This window comes from Denticeps clupeoides, chromosome 13, assembly GCF_900700375.1.
Source record: "Denticeps clupeoides chromosome 13, fDenClu1.1, whole genome shotgun sequence".
Classification (NCBI taxonomy): Eukaryota; Metazoa; Chordata; class Actinopteri; order Clupeiformes; family Denticipitidae; genus Denticeps; species Denticeps clupeoides.
Window position 1 is genome coordinate 9,637,178 of NC_041719.1, and position 17,527 is coordinate 9,654,704.

Genomic DNA, 17,527 nt, shown 5'->3' on the forward strand with positions numbered 1-17,527 from the left:
AATTTGTTGAACACATTGTTTGGCCTCTAAGGTGCTGGAAGGGAAAGAATGGTTAGTGCCAAACCTTTTCCAAGCTCTGGTAGTTGTGCCCCTACATAAGTGATGTGAGTGTAGGGGTACTCTGTCAGATACACCGGCAGTGGCAGTGGCATGAAAGGTCAATGACATCCAAATTACAGAGGTGCTTACCTCTACGGAGTCACAAATGATTACAGGTCCAATGCATTCTAATTACCCGCCACCGCTGCCATTCATCCCACCTGTTTTTATCAGGCTTGTACACATTCATTGCCAAAAAAATGCCCTCGTACCCACCGTCATGCCACTTCACAAACGTCTCCGGATTTATAGACGCCTCCGGCAGATAATGGGTCATCCTTTGATGGCTTCGGGCCTGTTCATCAGAGGGCCTGATTTGATAAAGAGAGTGATCGTGGCTCCTGAGGCGGGCTGGCAGAGAAGGAGGGCTGGGTCTCATTTCTGTGACAAATCTCATGCGGTGGCAACCGAGTGTGATAGCTCATCCGAGGCAGTCTTTCGCGGCTGGAGCTGCAGCGTGATCAATGTTTAGCCCACCTTCGCCTGTGCACGCATTAATGACGTGCCAGCGGCGTTGGAGGGGGACGACGCTTCACACCACCACCCGCTTGCCAGTGATGAGTCAATTATTTGTGGAGCGGGACGACGCCATCCGCCGTAAGTAAACTGAATCAGGAGCAGGAGGCATTAGCGCCGTCATTTGTTTGAGCAGGACTCCCCTGGCACGGGCATGACAGAGGAGGACAGCAAGTTGTAATGAGAGTCAATGGTAATGTTGGGGTGGCACAGATGTTACTGCGTGTCGACATGAGCATGGTAGAGCAGTTTCCTGTTCACTAATGTCACAACATTTGTGTCTTCATTAAAGTTCGGAATGTTTGAAGAGTTGAAACTTTTTGAAAGTTAAAATGTGATAATTAATGAGTTAATGAGTTACTTTAGTTCTGATTTTCAGCTAACTTCATCGACGTAAAACAAAAACCTGTTTATTTGACTTATAATGATTATTGAATATGTCCAGCTCAAGTTATCATGTGGAATAACATCCATTCCAATTCTGTCATTCTGTTTTTTTCACTGTGAGTGATGCTTACAAACTGGCATAATCTCTAATTAATTGAAATAATGGTATTAAAATAAAGTCCATAAATCAGAGTGCACTGTGCCACAGTTCTGCATACATGTTCCACAGTCTGTGACATTGAATGTCACCCTGGGACAAAGTGGTAATTAGACTGTGACATTCGGAGGGGCTCCAGAGAGAAGAGGGCAAAGTGAAGGTCTTCGGCTGGCACAGATTTCCAAAGCCCAGCCTATGCTGGAGAAGACAGAGGGCACGCGTCCCCTCGAAAGGCAGGACGCTCTGTACCTGTCCAAACAGAGTGGCCACTGCCTGGCGCAGGCCAGTCACAGCTAACTTTCATATCACCTTTCGCTGCCGCATGGGCACAGATCCTAACTGGCTGCTCAAACAGACGGCCGGCAGAGGTTTAATTAAGCCCACTGATAGCCTTTCTCCATTAGTGCCCTGGAACAGAAAACCACAGCTCTGCTCATCTGCATTTTAACAAAGGCGTCAATATACCATTTTAAATTGTAAAAGCAAAAACAACTATAAATCCAGGTACATTTCACGTAATCTGAGCTCATTTACACGTAAAATCTATGTTAGCATTAAACAAATATATTTGTGGAAAAATATTTAAAAATCAGAAAATTAAGAAAAGTAATTAATAAGAGCTGATCAGGAAAAATGTACTTAATGCCCTTCATCTGAGAGGGATGAAATTAGGCACTTTATTTATATTTCCTTTGTAGTAGAGCGGCGAAAGACTTTGGGCGAAGTGATTTTTACTCTCCTGCCCTGCAGAGATTTATCTGTTAATTTGTTGTGGCCATGCTTGAGCAGACCTCAATGCAAATTTTATTCCTCTGTTCCTCTCTATTGTAGGCCGGCCCAGTAGAATTATGATCCGTGCAATAATTATAGATCAATATTATGAGCTAACAAACAGACTATGCAGAGATTGCATGCACAGACACAAGCGCGATGTTCTTAGTTCTTTTTTTTTGGGAGGACGTCAAATCTCATTTCATCCTGTTTTTAACATACGGCGGAATTACACTGTGCTCTGATAAAAGCAATTTTAATGTCTCACACAAAGTGAATGCAATTTGAATTACCTGTTCCTGTTCCATTGTATGGCTGCAACACAAGACCCTGACATAATTGCAAAACGAGTCTAGCAGCCTGTGTGCTGATGTGCTGTGGGGGGGAAGCGGCGGTTCAAGAAAGCGCGGCACCAGCGATTCTGATTAACTTTCCCTTTGTCACCAGACCAGATGCAGCCAATTTGCGAGATGCAAATGAAGCAGCCAAAAACTATTTTAGGCATTTAAAAAAGAAGAAAGGTTCTGACAGGAGGGATAAAACTTCATTGTTGCCAAGAGTGATGCAGAAGAACACTAAAAATGGCCAGACGAATAAGTGTTGAGAGAGCTGCCCGAAAATAAATGGGTGACACAATAGAGTTAAATCAAACGGGCATTGCATTGAAGTGGAACGTAAATATGCTTATGGAATACATGCCGCAAATCAAATAAAGCCACAAGCTGGCATAGGGCATGTTATCCAAACATAAATTGCTGAATCAAATGCTATTACTGGAGTTGAAATGCAAATAGATCAGGTTATGCATGATAAAAAAAAGAGCTGGAAGCTCACTGAGAAAAGAGCAAGCTGCTTTTAAACACTACAGGGGATATTGCTGTGTTGTAATATATAAGACAAAACTACACTGCTCAGAAAAATAAAGAGAACACTTAAAACAACACAATGTATCCCCAAGTCATCAGGAAGCAACACTGACTGACTATCAATTTCACATAATGAAACAGACAACAGGTGGAAATTAAGGCAAGATGTCCCCAATAGCAAGATGTCCCCAATAAAGGCGTGGTTCTGCAGGTGGAGACCACAGACCACTTCTCAGCTTCTATGCTTTCTGGCTGGTGTTCTGGTCACCTTTGAATGCTGGCAGTGCTTTCACTCTAGTGGTAGCATGAGATGGCTCAGGTAGTGCAGCTCATCCAGGATGGCACATCAATGTGAGTTGTGGCAAGGTTTGCTCTGTACTATTTAAGATCATCTGTTGAGTGACAGAAGTAACAAGGCCAGTTTATTATTTTTGCAAAATCCTGAAGATATACCCACTAATACCTTTTAATGGTAACATTAGTGATGGAAAAGTATGAAGTATAAAAAGTATGTAAGACAGATAAGTTAAAAATAAATTTATGAAAGGTGAGTTTGGAGGGATTTGATGATGCGGGTGCTTTTAAAAATAACTCACAGTTTGGCATGAAGGAGGACGATGTTTAAAGAAGCGGACATTGTTGCTGGCTGTTAAATATGCGCGGACACATTATTGGCTGTCAGAAGCGATGATGAATACCGCTCGAGAAAGTGAAGAAGTCAACTGCCAGCGCTCCCTGGTGCCAGCCACACATCTTCGCTTACTGATGGCCAATCTCATCTCCTGGATCACACTCCTTTTATTTCATCTGCTCTGACATAATTGCTTTCACTCTCCCGAGTAACAAAGTGCTGATTGCAAACTCAATAGGTTCTTTACAGTTTATTAGTTACAAGGTTGCTGGCTAAAAACTTTTTTAAGTTCCATCTTGGTTCTTGGATGCACTTACTTTGCAAGTGAGACATCAAAACAAAAAAAAATAAAAAATAGAATGCAGCAAGGTCCCTCTAGAGGACAGCAACGAACACCTGCCTTCTCGCCTTGTCTGTTTCCATGCCGTGTTGGGCGACTGCAGACATTAACATTCTCAGAAAGGCAGTAGGCTGTCATTCTTAAGGCCCGTCTTCGCTGCAGAGCCGCCTCTTTCTTACTGAAGCGTGCCAGAATCGCACCTTGCTCAGGTGTTCTTATGCTGTCTGTCAAGGACAGGGGACAGCTCACTGGGCTGTGTGCTTTGCTGGAGAGTCGCATTCAAGTCAAGCCGATGCTGACTCCTCTTGAGACAACACCACACGTAACCCTGGAAACGCATCCTTGCACTGAGCAGCTGTCAGCGTGGTGGAGGAGAGGGCCTACAAAACCCCTAATGGAACAGCGCATTATGTTGCCATGCTTGAAACGGTATACCCACGCAGGAACACTCACCATAAGATGTTCAGAACAGTGCACGTGGCCAGTCCTCCCAATACCACTCTTCTAAACCATAAGATCTGCAAAAAAAGCCACATAGATGAGAAAAATCAGTCTACTGTACCAAAAGTGTGGACCACATATCAAAAAGCCCATTTTGAAAAAGTTTTTTTCATTCTATATTCTATCTAACAAGAAAATGTAACCATTGGGAGACATGATTTAAAAGAGCTTTTTTTTTGTTCTCGAGCCATTAACCTCTGCTCTCCTCCACCGGACTGCCCACTGTGCCGTAGAAGAGTCCAAATAGAAGGTGCCGTTTCAAAGTCCGTAATGGACGGACTGAAGATGGACTATCTCGTATCTGGGGAATGATGGTGGAACGTATCCTGAATGCATTACCTGCGATTTGCTGTGCGATATTTGAGAAAACAGAAATGGCATCACGTTGACAATTCCACCTAGAATAAACAAGATATTTTAAATGGTTGAATTTCATATGAAACATGCAAGGATGGGGCTGAAATATGTTACTGGTTCCTTTCTTTTAATCCGGCATTTCACGCAATTTTGGACTTGATACAGATACGGCAGAATCGGTTCCTATTGCTAAATGAAATCGTTGAACAAACTGAAAAGCAACCAGGGAACAGACAGGAAGATTGCAGCAGATGGCACCTGGAAGAAAGCTAAGGGCCCTTGTAATTGTAGCCTCCTTCCTCAAGTCAAACAAACAAAGATGAGGATCCTTCAGGGACGGCGCAACTTTCCTCAGGTATTCGTCCAATTTCACAAGATGCAATGAGCCACTTAGACCAAAAAAAAAAAAAAGAAAAAAGTTTGTTTTTCTCCCGTCGCCGTAAATATTGCGGTCGCATGTGCCATCAGCGCAACACTGACACCCACCTATTGCTCCCCGACAGGCGCTGTAAACAACAGCCGACCTGTGGCTCCTTAAAAAGTAAAAGCCCGACAAGCAGTCGTGAGTCTCCCTGCAGGCGGGGATGACCCAGCTGAGCTAACAGCCGGAGGTATCGCCTAGGAGACGGCAGCAAATGAGAACGGGGCATCTAGTGAGACGCCTCACACGTTCTCTTTGTTCTGTGAACAGAAGCCCCCAGCGGCTTGGGAGATGGCTGCCTCTGGACCTCGCAGCTTTCAGTGTGGCAGCCAATTAACAGGATTAGAGGCGGAGGGAGAGGGAGAGACGGAGGGGCGCGCGGAAGCGAGAGTTCCCTGGTTGCTGGGCTTATGCCTATGACACTGCCAATGTGACAGGGGTGCCCGAGCACCTCCATTAACTGTAAAGTACACTCGCAAAACCCCGTCCAATTAGCACCTCCAGGACGACTCTGATTCTGTCCATTACGGGCTTCACAAATAGCGAGCAGTAAAAGCTTATTTATGGCCCCGTGACCTAACCCTAATATAAAGAGGACTCGATCAGGGATATGTTTATTCCCATTTAGTGCAAAGAGAAGGTTAACAGGGTGACTCGATCTTACCCAGAGCAACGGTCCCCATCAGGAAAGGTTTCCCAATTTGAGCGAAGTCGTTCGTGGTCTCCTGGTGAACTTCTGAACCGACAACAAATGTCACTGCCACCTTGGAGACACAAATTACATCAGACACAAAGTCACCACCGAGGAGCATCCTGCGTAATTCAAAGCACATTCTCATTTCATATGACATTTGCAGGGTATAGACAGAACTGGGAAAAAATGGCAATAATAGTCCCCTTTTCCCTTACCAGAGGTTATTGGAAATGTCCTTCAGGACCTTGACCAAAACATGATTTAACACAAATTGATAAGCTTTTATGCCAATATAAAAAGGTAGAAATAGATGGATTCCAGCAACATCAGAAAGAACAAGGTAATATATCAGTGCCCTTGACCTCAATATGCCCGCCACTCTTTGTGATCATAAATTAAAAGGCTGATGAGGGCATTTCTATCGGTGCATACATAATAATCTTAATTAACAAAGTACTGGAAGTCATGGCTACGCATTGCTCACTCACAGAAGAAAAAACAAAAGGAGATAAATATGGCCTGCCTTTGTAGTCATGCACATCTTTGAACTGTCTAAAGGGGTTGGCTGGTGGCTGATTAAAATCGGGATACATCTTATACGCACTCACTCAATTACTATAACCGCTTAATGTATTCAGGTTGCGGCTGTTGGAGCTCATCTAGGTGCACAGCAGGGGTGAAAAGTCACCACAGGGTACACACACACACACAATTCGCTCAAACACTGACAACAATGGACAATTCAGAGCCACCAATTCATCTGGCGTGCAAACCTTTGGACAGCGGGAGGTGACCGGAGAACCCGGAGGAAACCTTCACCAACATGGTGAGAGCATGTAAACTCCCTCCTCCCAAGGTCCAAATAAGACTAGGTTCATGAGGCTAATATAACATTCTCTACTGCATGGTAGGCTTGAATGAGAGCACATATTATCTTGAAAGATCAGAAACTGTGATGCCCGCTGACCCCCCTGTGGACAAGGGGTATAATGTGAAAAATGGAAGGAAAAGCAGAAAAAGTGGTGTCTGGTGTATTGATAGGACCAGGAACAAATTATCTACAGCAAGTTCTTCATGTTCTGCACATTTTGGGCTTTTCATATAACACACCTGATATGCGTGTTACCACCAAGCGCTTGGGTTAAATCAGATGTGGTGGAACATGGGATGAACTAAGAAGTGCACATCAGGTGCCCTGCAGGATTAGAAACCCCAGTGTCAGCTGACCCTTTTGGCGCTTCATTTTGTAGACCTAGTTAAAGTGTGTAGGTAGTAACTTCCTCATCTCATGGTGGTTTCTATTGATTTCTGCAAATCCAAAACACACACTTAAAGAGACACTGCAAAAGTGCCAAATATGCAAAGTCTGGGCAGAAATATCCACACGTTTGCTTTAACACCTTGGATCCATCGGAAGAATGGCACTTAGCTAAGATGGTCTGGTTCCAAACAAGCTGTGGTTCAACTGGCAGGTGGCCCATGGTACTTTAAGAGGTAAATTGAGATGCACATGCATCCTGGGCCTGATGACATCAGTAATGGCACAACCGTAAAAGCGGTTCTCTCTTGTTGACATTTTGGTGTTGGCCCTCATTATGTCCTGTAGGGGACATTTACCCATTTAAGGTACAGGCAACAGGAGGCTAAAAGTAAACTGCACATTATGCCATATTCTCTATGGGCCCAGATGATTTGTTAAAACAGTTTCATTGGGTGACACTGCACAAACGGCCATTCCTTTTTAAGTAAGGAGCCATCTGCGCTGATTACTCCTCTTTCTCACTTTGGGCCTGTTGTGCAGAAAGAGACCACCCCAGCAAGGCCGGTGTGGTTTTTAAATCGGCAGCTGCCGCGCACCTGCACGCCTCGACCCGATGTGTGCTGCTGTCATAAGTTGAGGATTTGTTAATGGACTTTCTCAGTGCAGAGAGCCTGGGAGAGCCTGCCAACACCCAGCACAGCAGACACTGATCACAGCTTCCGAGAATATCCTCAAATTAAACCCACCGGTCGGTCAAAAGTGCGGTGTATTCATGTGCACTGCAGACGGAGGCATGAAATCCTTATACCTAGAATTAGCAGGCGTGGGTTGAAAAAAAGGACACTGCAATTATCAACAATATATTTTGAGGCTTCCTCTGGTGGTGATTTATTGATTCACTGGTATCCAGTATCACTTAAACCTGAGTAGCAGGATTGTATAGCAGGATAATTAAGGAAAGAATTAAAGGCACTTTTCAGTATGTAACATTCAAATAGCATTTTTTAATTTACAGTTGTGTCAGGATCTGACTTGGGGGGGTACTAAAGCTCTGCAGTTCACTTGTCATATTGCACATGTTGTCCTCCTGATTTCCTCTGTACATGCCTTCCGTTGTATTAAATCAGTCGTGTGTTTGTGTCCACCTTTATACCTGCCCTGCCTTTCACACGTGACAACATATCATGATTGTTTCTTAACCAGGAAAAGGATATAACTGCAATTCTTTACTAAATGCACTTTGAACATTTTGAACATTTGAATGCACTTATTTAAAATAATAAATAAAAAAAAACGAAAAGCATCTTCATTTATTTATTCATTAAGGACAGTGTATTGTTTGGTGTCCAGAGGATCACAACTGTCTACAAATAAACATTTGGCTTTTAAGAATTGGGGGAGAATGACCTGGATTAGTGGGAAGAAGATTCCATTAGGTAAACACAAAGCTCTTCAGCTCAGGAGTGGGGGGAGAAAAAGGTTCTGAGTAGCTTTTCGTTTTCTCCGTAAAAAGCCTCTGTGGATTGCGTGATGGAGGCTGCTACTGTGATTATCCTGTTGCCAACTTGGCATTGTCAGAAATCCAAAGTAAGTGCTGAAAAATGAACTGGAAAAAAACAACACTCTCTCTCTCACACACACACACACACACACACACACACACACACACACACACACACACACACACACACACACACACAAAGCTACAGGACAAACAGAATGGACTTCCTCTATATCCTGAAACCTCCTGTAAGAGCACCCGTTCACCCCCTGCAGACTTCCTCTTTCCCTTTCTCTCCTTCGTCAGGTACAGGATATGCGTCGTTTGAGCATGGAGGACAAAGTGCAATCGCGCACAGCCGCACTTGGCAGGTTAACCCCCCGCTGCCACTTAACCCCGCTGCAGCTGTTCATGCATTTCACAGGGAGGAGAATGCAATTTCCTCTGCAATTTCAAATATGAGGGGCCAGAGCTCTCTCGCAAAAACACACTCTCACACGCAAACACACACTCACCAAAAGACACATCTTTAGCACTTTCCAGCCAAAGCAAATCCCTCTAAATGCACAACGGGCAGCAGCAGCAAGGCCTATCTACTAATGCACACGGGGGACCTTGGGATGAACTGAGTGAATCCATTTCACAGGGGATCAGACAAGGATGGAAAAGGGGAGGGACGGGTGGCGGCCATCAGAAGGATAGGGAGTCTGGAGGCGGAGAACTGACGGGCGAAGGAAAAGAATCGCTCATAAACCGCACTGGCCTTCTCCCATTCCTGAACAGAACCAGTTGCAGTGCCAACGGACCCCACTTCAATGCCTCCCATTTCCAACTGAAAAGCTTACAAAGGAGCCCGTGCCATATCGAACTACTGGTGTTTCCATCTTGTGGGAAGCAGTGTTGATGAAGATTTCTATTGAAACATTCTCTTGTGAAGAGAAAGAGATGAATGATAGCTGCACTGTCCTTTGAAAATCAAACCTAGCACAAATAAAAACCTACACTAAAAAGCCACAAAGTTACAACTACTGACAAGTCAAGAAAATACCACTGATTATCTTGGTATTATAGTGTCTGTCAAGTCGTGGATTTATTAGGCAGCAAGTGAACAGTCTGTTCTTCCAAGTTGATGGGCACAAGTCCGGATCTCAGAGACTTTGGGTCAAACTGTGATTGGGTGTTCAATTGGCATGATCAAAAGTGAGTGAACTAAAGTGATTGTCATTGTGAAACACAGCACAGCACACGGTGCACACAACAAAATGTGTCCTCTGCTTTTAACCATCACCCTTGATGAGCAGCCATGACAGGCGCCCTGGGAGCAGTGAGTGGGGACGGTGCTTTGCTCAGTGGCACCTCAGTGGCGCCTTGGCAGCTCAGGATTCGAACCGTCAATTTCCTTACCCGTTAGGCCACCATTGCCATCCCCCTTCTGGTCCAGAAGGGGGTACTCTGGGTCTTGTGTTAGTCGTGTTACTATGATTCCTGATTGTTTGCACCTGTGAGTGCCTGTTTAAAGCTGCCCTTTTTGTGTCTGTTCTCCATCAGGTTGTTGTTGGTGATGATTTCCTCACAATGTGCAGCCACTGTGACATCAATGTTACATTGATTTCTCAAAAAATACATTATTTATTAGTTACATTTTTTATTGCCACACACTTAATACTTAGAACTCCTAGCAGTCTTAACCTAGCATCACTCCCTCACAATCTATTCTCCAAATCAGGAGTAACACACACCATTCAGTCACACACTCACACACACACACAACTAATTAGAGTGGCTAGCATGTTTGGAAGGTGTGTGAAGACCAGGAAACCTGGAGGAAACCTGTGTGTGCAAACTCCACACACATAGCCGGAGCCTAAATTCAAACTGAAAAACATATTAATCAAGGGCACTGCACTTTGACTTTTTGGACTATTTTTCTTTGATGAGTGTGCTTTCAAAACAATTACAAAATTGTTATATGGTGCAATTAGAGATAAAATAAAATGATTTATTTTATTGATAGGCATCTTGATTCTATAGTCCTGAGGGAAATGGAAGTAGTTCAAACATCCGTCTGCAGACATTGATTTGTTTGGAGTAGGCATCACAACATCTTCAGCAAGGACTGTTCCGAGTGAACGAGAATGGTCACCATGCAGTCTTTACAGTCTGTGCGAATCAATAAGAGTATAAAGGCGATGTGCAGTGATCAATGACATCTCAGCCGCAGGAGACCTACACAGCCTTTCACCAAAAGCTGAACTGCACGACTGCGCATGAGGTTAAGCAGCTGACATTGCCTTGCCTGCAGCGCACACTTGAGGTCATAGGCTCACATGCTGGTGACTGCTGGTAATCTGATTGACTGGGTCCTTGGAAATCAACCAAGGGCACCATGGTCGGGTTAAGTCCTTATTTTATTCACCCTTGCTATCATTCAAGTGTCAAAAGGACCTGAAGTTAAGTGGAGGGATTAAAAGTGGTGAGTGGATACATATGTGTGAGAAGGGTCTCTGTATTCATTGTATCTGAAGTAGGTTCTAATAAATTGGGATGCACTTACTGTGCACCATTTACAAATACCAAAATAATCACTTTGCAACTAGTCAGTTCCAAGTTTCTTTTTTAGGAAAACTTTAGGAGAATGTTGATTTAACCCAACAGATAAGCATAGGCCACTGTGATCTAAGAATGCAATTTTATTATCAAGAGGCTGATGGCAGTATCAAAATATATGACATAAAGCCATGGGCTGATAGCAGTCGACAATACTGATAATGACAGAGATGCATAGTTCACATACTAATGCATCACTATTAATGATGTTCTTGTCAAATAAAACATTGCCCAAATGTACAAAGCGTTGTACAAAGCAATCACAGGAAGCAAGAGAAAAGTGTCACCATGAGTAATTGCATTGGTGCGGATGTTACTTTGACATGCCACACATGAGGAACATGCATGCTGAAGGCCATGGAGCAGCTCAACTTACAATAATCTGCTGCTGGCATCTTGGTACCAGATGCTACATGGCATTTCCTCAGTGTGTTCACATTAATCTAAAATGAGAGTTTCTAATCATAAATAATGATTTATTTGAATTAATTAACTGCACATTTTTCAAAAATGCAATGGTGCAATGGTGAACTAATCATTTCTGCCGAAAAAAAAAAATCCATTAATATAAACGGTTTCACAATAATCTTTATATTTAATTTAGGTACACTTTTGAGTTAGATCTCTAATTTCCTTTATGTAAGGAACCCCCTGATTTAATTTACTGCCAAATTCACTGACAGCTCACAGCACACCTAATAACTGTTAACTACCACTGTCAGCAGGAGAGTGCAGCTTCATACTTACACAAACAAATCCAATGACATGTTTGAGAAAGCTTATTTAGGTCAGATTTTATATAAAAAAAAAAATTAATTGGAATAATAAGTAAAATAATTGAATTTTACAATGGCTGACTGATGAGTAGAGCTGACTTGAGCACTTGCCAAACTCGCGTAACGTCTCATGAGATCACTTTGTACAGATCCGTTGTTCGGTCATGGCGAAGTCCTGCAGATCACATAATGCAGTGTGCACTTTGTTGACAAACTGAGCACCTTACGCAGTTCACACAACAAAGTGCACAGGCCAAATATGAAAACAAAATGCTAAAACCAAAAAATAGTAATTAAAAAAAAAGTATTTTTTTTTATGTTAATATACATTTTTGTCTTTTTTTCAGAAAAAAGACACTCTGGGGCTAATAATCCATAAAAAATATGTCATTTGTTTTGCTCAATAGTTTTATCTGTGGCAAAAGTAAGCATTATCTCACTCAAGAAGTCCCTGAAGGACTCTGTGTCCTTCAACGCAGCGACTGAGGAATGAAAGAGATTGATTTTAGATATTTGATAATGGAAACAGACAGCTATCCCTGGGCAAAAACTCCAGCAGGGATGGACCATCTGAAGTTCTGTGTCGACGCAAGGTTATTGTACAGTGGTTTGCAGTCGATAGGGACAAAACACTGCATTAGGGCTATATTATTGCTGTTTCGACTGTGGAGGACAAGATTCAGTGGAAAAAAAAAAGATGTGTCTTCTTGTTGACATTCAGTAAAATATTCTGAAGAAAATGGGACCTTGCCAAATAATGGATTCTTGTACAGCAGTAGCCACCATTCATGCTTCATTACTATACAGGCCATTTGGTTGCTTAGAATGCTTACATTTTTTAATTGTGTGATTACAAGGAGTGCAGAATTATTAGGCAAATGAGTATTTTGTCCACATCATGCTCTTCATGCATGTTGTCTTACTCCAAGCTGTATAGACTCGAAAGCCTACTACCAATTAAGCATATTAGGTGATGTGCATCTCTGTAATGAGAAGGGGTGTGGTCTAATGACATCAACACCCTATATCAGGTGTGCACAATTATTAGGCAACTTCCTTTCCTTTGGCAAAATGGGTCAAAAGAAGGACTTGACAGGCTCAGAAAAGTAAAAAATAGTGAGATATCTTGCAGAGGGACGCAGCACTCTTAAAATTGCAAAGCTTCTGAAGCGTGATCATCGAACAATCAAGCGTTTCATTCAAAATAGTCAACAGGGTCGCAAGAAGCGTACTCAGAGACATGGCCAAGGTAAGAAAGGCTGAAAGACGACCACCACTGAACAAGACACACAAGCTGAAACGTCAAGACTGGGCCAGGAAATATCTCAAGACTGATTTTTCTAAGGTTTTATGGACTGATGAAATGAGAGTGAGTCTTGATGGGCCAGATGGATGGGCCAGTGGCTGGATTGGTAAAGGGCAGAGAGCTCCAGTCCGACTCAAACGCCAGCAATGTTTGGGCTGCTATCATCAAAGATGAGCTTGTGGGGCCTTTTCGGGTTGAGGATGGAGTCAAGCTCAACTCCCAGTCCTACTGCCAGTTTCTGGAAGACACCTTCTTCAAGCAGGAAGAAGTCTGCATCCTTCAAGAAAAACATGATTTTCATGCAGGACAATGCTCCATCACACGCGTCCAAGTACTCCACAGCGTGGCTGGCAAGAAAGGGTATAAAAGAAGAAAAACTAATGACATGGCCTCCTTGTTCACCTGATCTGAACCCCATTGAGAACCTGTGGTCCATCATCAAATGTGAGATTTACAAGGAGGGAAAACAGTACACCTCTCTGAACAGTGTCTGGGAGGCTGTGGTTGCTGTTGCACGCAATGTTGATGGTGAACAGATCAAAACACTGACAGAGTCCATGGATGGCAGGCTTTTGAGTGTCCTTGCAAAGAAAGGTGGCTATATTGGTATATATATACTGATTTGTTTTTGTTTTGTTTTTGAATGTCAGAAATGTATATTTGTGAATGTGGAGATGTTATATTGGTTTCACTGGTAAAAATAAATAATTGAAATGGGTATATATTTGTTTTTTGTTAAATTGCCTAATAATTATGCACAGTAATAGTCATCTGCACACACAGATATCCCCCTAAAAGAGCTAAACATAAAAACAAACTAAAAACTACTTCCAAAAACATTCAGCTTTGATATTAATGAGTTTTTTGGGTTCATTGAGAACATGGTGGTTGTTCAATAATAAAATTATTCCTCAAAAATACAACTTGCCTAATAATTCTGCACTCCCTGTAGTTTACAAGTAGATTTTTGCATGCGTTTGTATGCCACATGCCCTGTAAAATGGAGCTGTCCCTTTATAAAAAAAAGTCATTTTACTAGTCTAGTGAATTTTACCCAAATCAACAGAAATGTCTTTGCTTGTTTACAGCTGATGTGATTGTCATTTTCATAGCCACATTGTATATGTGGAACCCTCTTGTAAATCGCTTTGGATAAAAGCATCTGCCAAGTAAAGTAAGGTAAAGTAAATTTTCATGATGAAGTCACTCCCTTCCTGTATTTTTGTATGGGCAGCATGAATATATCATAGAACTTTTTATATTTATACCTAACCTGCAAAAAAATTACAAGCACTTCATAATATTTACTGAACTGTTCTTAAAAACTTGTGTAATATTTTGTCAAATCCCTAGAGCATTAATCAACAGAAAACATTTGAGGCTCATTGCATTCTGCAAAATGAAATTGTGGTAGAGAAAAAGTAATAACCTTTATGAACTAATTCTCACAATTTCCCAAGACCTCATTAGCCGAATGGTAATTAATAACAATGGTTGAATGGCCCCTATTTAAACAATTAGAAGTGGATGTTCTAATGATTGCAGTCCCAAGTACACGGCTCCAAAGGCTGATACTTTCGCCAGGTGATGATGTGCCAAACAGTCCAGGCACTCTTAAACGATCGGTGCCCAAAGATACACCCAGACATGGCAAATACATCACTGAGTGTGACAGATGGGGACAATATGGCCACTGATGAGATGAAAATTACTCTCAGGCTAATAAAAAAGTTCAAATAATTGTATTACTGTGATTAACAAATCATTCTGATAAATATTGTGACAAAACATAACAAAAACAAGATGCAGTGAAGGGTCGTGCGGTGGCACAGTGGTTAGCGAGGTGGCCTCACACCTCCAAAGTTGTGAGTTTGAATCCCGGCTCAGACCTTGTGTGTGTGGAGTTTGCAATCTCTACCTGTGTTGGTGTGGGTTGAGGGCCGATTGGCGACTCTAAAACTGGCCTGAGTGTGTGAGAGAATGGTGTGCGTGTGCTGCGTGCCCTGGGTTAGTCTCTGTCCTGAGCCCAGTCCCAGGACGGGTTCCAGCAGCCGCGACCCTGAGTAACTGGACTAAGTGGTTAAGCAAAGTGAGTGAACGAGCACATTTCTACTTCCCTGATGGTGTGGGCATTTTCCAAGTTGACAACGGCAGGATACATTGCGCTCAAATTGTGATTCAGAGAGCAGAATCATTTTAACACATCGATTGGCCAAATCTATGTGAAAACCTGAAAATGGACAGAATTTTGGGACATTGCGAAAGCTCATCCAAATAATGCCACAGCAAATACGTGCTGAAACCAAGGCAGTACAATGAAATATGTGACAGTCATTGTAGATACATATTATTGAGTTCAGACCTGGTTAAGACCTGCTCATACCGGCCTAGATCCCCATGGGTGCCACAGACAGGCACATATACAATGCGGCTATGAAAATGACAATCACATCAGCTGTAAACAAGCAAAGACACTTGTGTTGATTTGGGTATTTGAACACTGCAACCAAGACAACGCTGTTGCTAGGTAGGGGAATTGCTCACCGTGCGACCTGCTTTTTTTGCTGACATGGTCTGTGTGCACTGTCCTGGCCACGTAAAAAAGTAAGATCTCATTTGTGTTAATTATTTAATATGTTTAGAAAGGGTGCAATGCTGCCAAGTGACAAACGTTGCTTCACAAGTACTTGACACCATATGTGACATTGAGAATCTGTGACCCAAAATGACTAAAATGCGTGAGCACACACACACACACAAACACACACACACACAAAGACAAACAGCAGGCTGTGCTGACATCTGCATAAAGTGAAAAATCTGCCTTGCCACTTTCACCATCCTCTCTGTACCCAATCGACTGGAGACAGAAAAAAAATTATTTAAAAAACTAAGCAGTGGGAATCAGATTAAATAAATAATAAACCTTGAACTAAACTTACTAAAATTATTATCCATCAATGTCCAAATTTGGTATAATTCAGCTGCTAATAAGCTTACTGAAGACTATGAACTACAACATTTAATAATTATAATACAAAAAAATAGACAGTGGCCTATGTGGTTTAGAAAGAACTATGCACAGCACTGCTATGGGTGAGGTGGAGATGAACATCTTAAGCTGGTTAGATTTCCAGCCGAAGTATATTTCAAAGCACATTTGGGCCCATATGCATTTTTAATGGATCTATATTTCAGATTATTAATTTTCCCTTAAGGGTAAAAGCAGCCAGAGCCAAGCTCAACAATAAATCCCTGACTTCTGGCAATTATCAGGCCAGCATCTGACACGCTTCCTGTACGCCTCTCCTCCTAATTACTTCTAGGCAGCCATTTAACTCATCTGCATATTCAGTTGGAGGCTTGGCAGCCGCCTGCTCAGACTGTTTAACATTACTGCTGACCCACACAGAATGGATCCAGGGGAGGTAATGGGGGAGTCAGAACACGCTGTCAGGGGCTGAGGAGTCTTGGCCACTGACAAGCGAATATATGAGCAGCTCGGTGCCGGTGCACACGGCGGACACGTGAAGGCATGTCATCAGGGGGCGCTGAGATGAATAAAAAAAAAGAAACAACAACAATGCTCTGATTGCAGTGGGTTCGTAGCACAATGGTGCGTGTGATTTGGCGTGGCCTACAGCTGATTTTAGGCGTGTGTGTTCAGCTCCGCGACCGGCTGTCATGGGTATGCGTCAGCTGCTATTAAACAAGGGGACGGGGCTCACAGATGATGTCGCCGCGGGGCGCTGGAGCGCACACTCAGCCTCCAGGTGGCACGATTCACAGGGCGACGCCCGCCAGGTTGGCTCCGTTCCATAAAGTCGGGGTGCTCGTAAACGATTCCCGCCCAAATTATAGATAAGCCCAGACATGGCAAACAGGGCTAATACATCACACAGTGTGATTGATGAGGTCGATTTGTCCACTGATGAGACAAGGTTGAAAATTACTGTCAAGCACCTAAAGTGTCCAGTGGTGGCGGGGACATGTCTGCGCTTTGATGAATGGCTTATGGTAATTGTTCATAGTTTCAATGGTCTAGAGAGGTGTGCCCGGCACTCAAAGAGCAGAATAATATTATTATTTTAAGCATTTCTATATTACATTTTAGGTGAAGTCCATTTCTTAAAAGTCCTTTAACATTAAGGGTACCATATAAACCTGGCCACTGCTCAACTGCAGGCTTATTAAACCCCTCAGGAAGATTCAACTTTTTGAAATTTTCTTTAAAAGCAAAGAAGCGGGAACATTCTCTTCATTGAAACATTTCATTACAATGAGAAGCTGCAGTCTAAACCTCACAGCACAGCAGAACACAGAGGAACGTGTGGAC

At 42.8% G+C, this 17,527-nt stretch overlaps 1 protein-coding gene across 1 annotated transcript in view; it reads right to left on the minus strand.

The window, feature by feature from the left end:
• Positions 1-17,527, minus strand: part of LOC114801611 (uncharacterized) — a 59,991-nt gene that overhangs the window by 19,746 nt on the left and 22,718 nt on the right. The window contains exons 9-11 of the mRNA XM_028999691.1: positions 5,711-5,810; positions 4,608-4,666; positions 4,221-4,285 (exon numbers count right to left, since the gene is read on the minus strand). Of these exons, the coding sequence (XP_028855524.1) occupies positions 4,221-4,285; positions 4,608-4,666; positions 5,711-5,810 (224 nt within the window). The remainder of the gene's footprint in view (positions 1-4,220; positions 4,286-4,607; positions 4,667-5,710; positions 5,811-17,527) is intronic.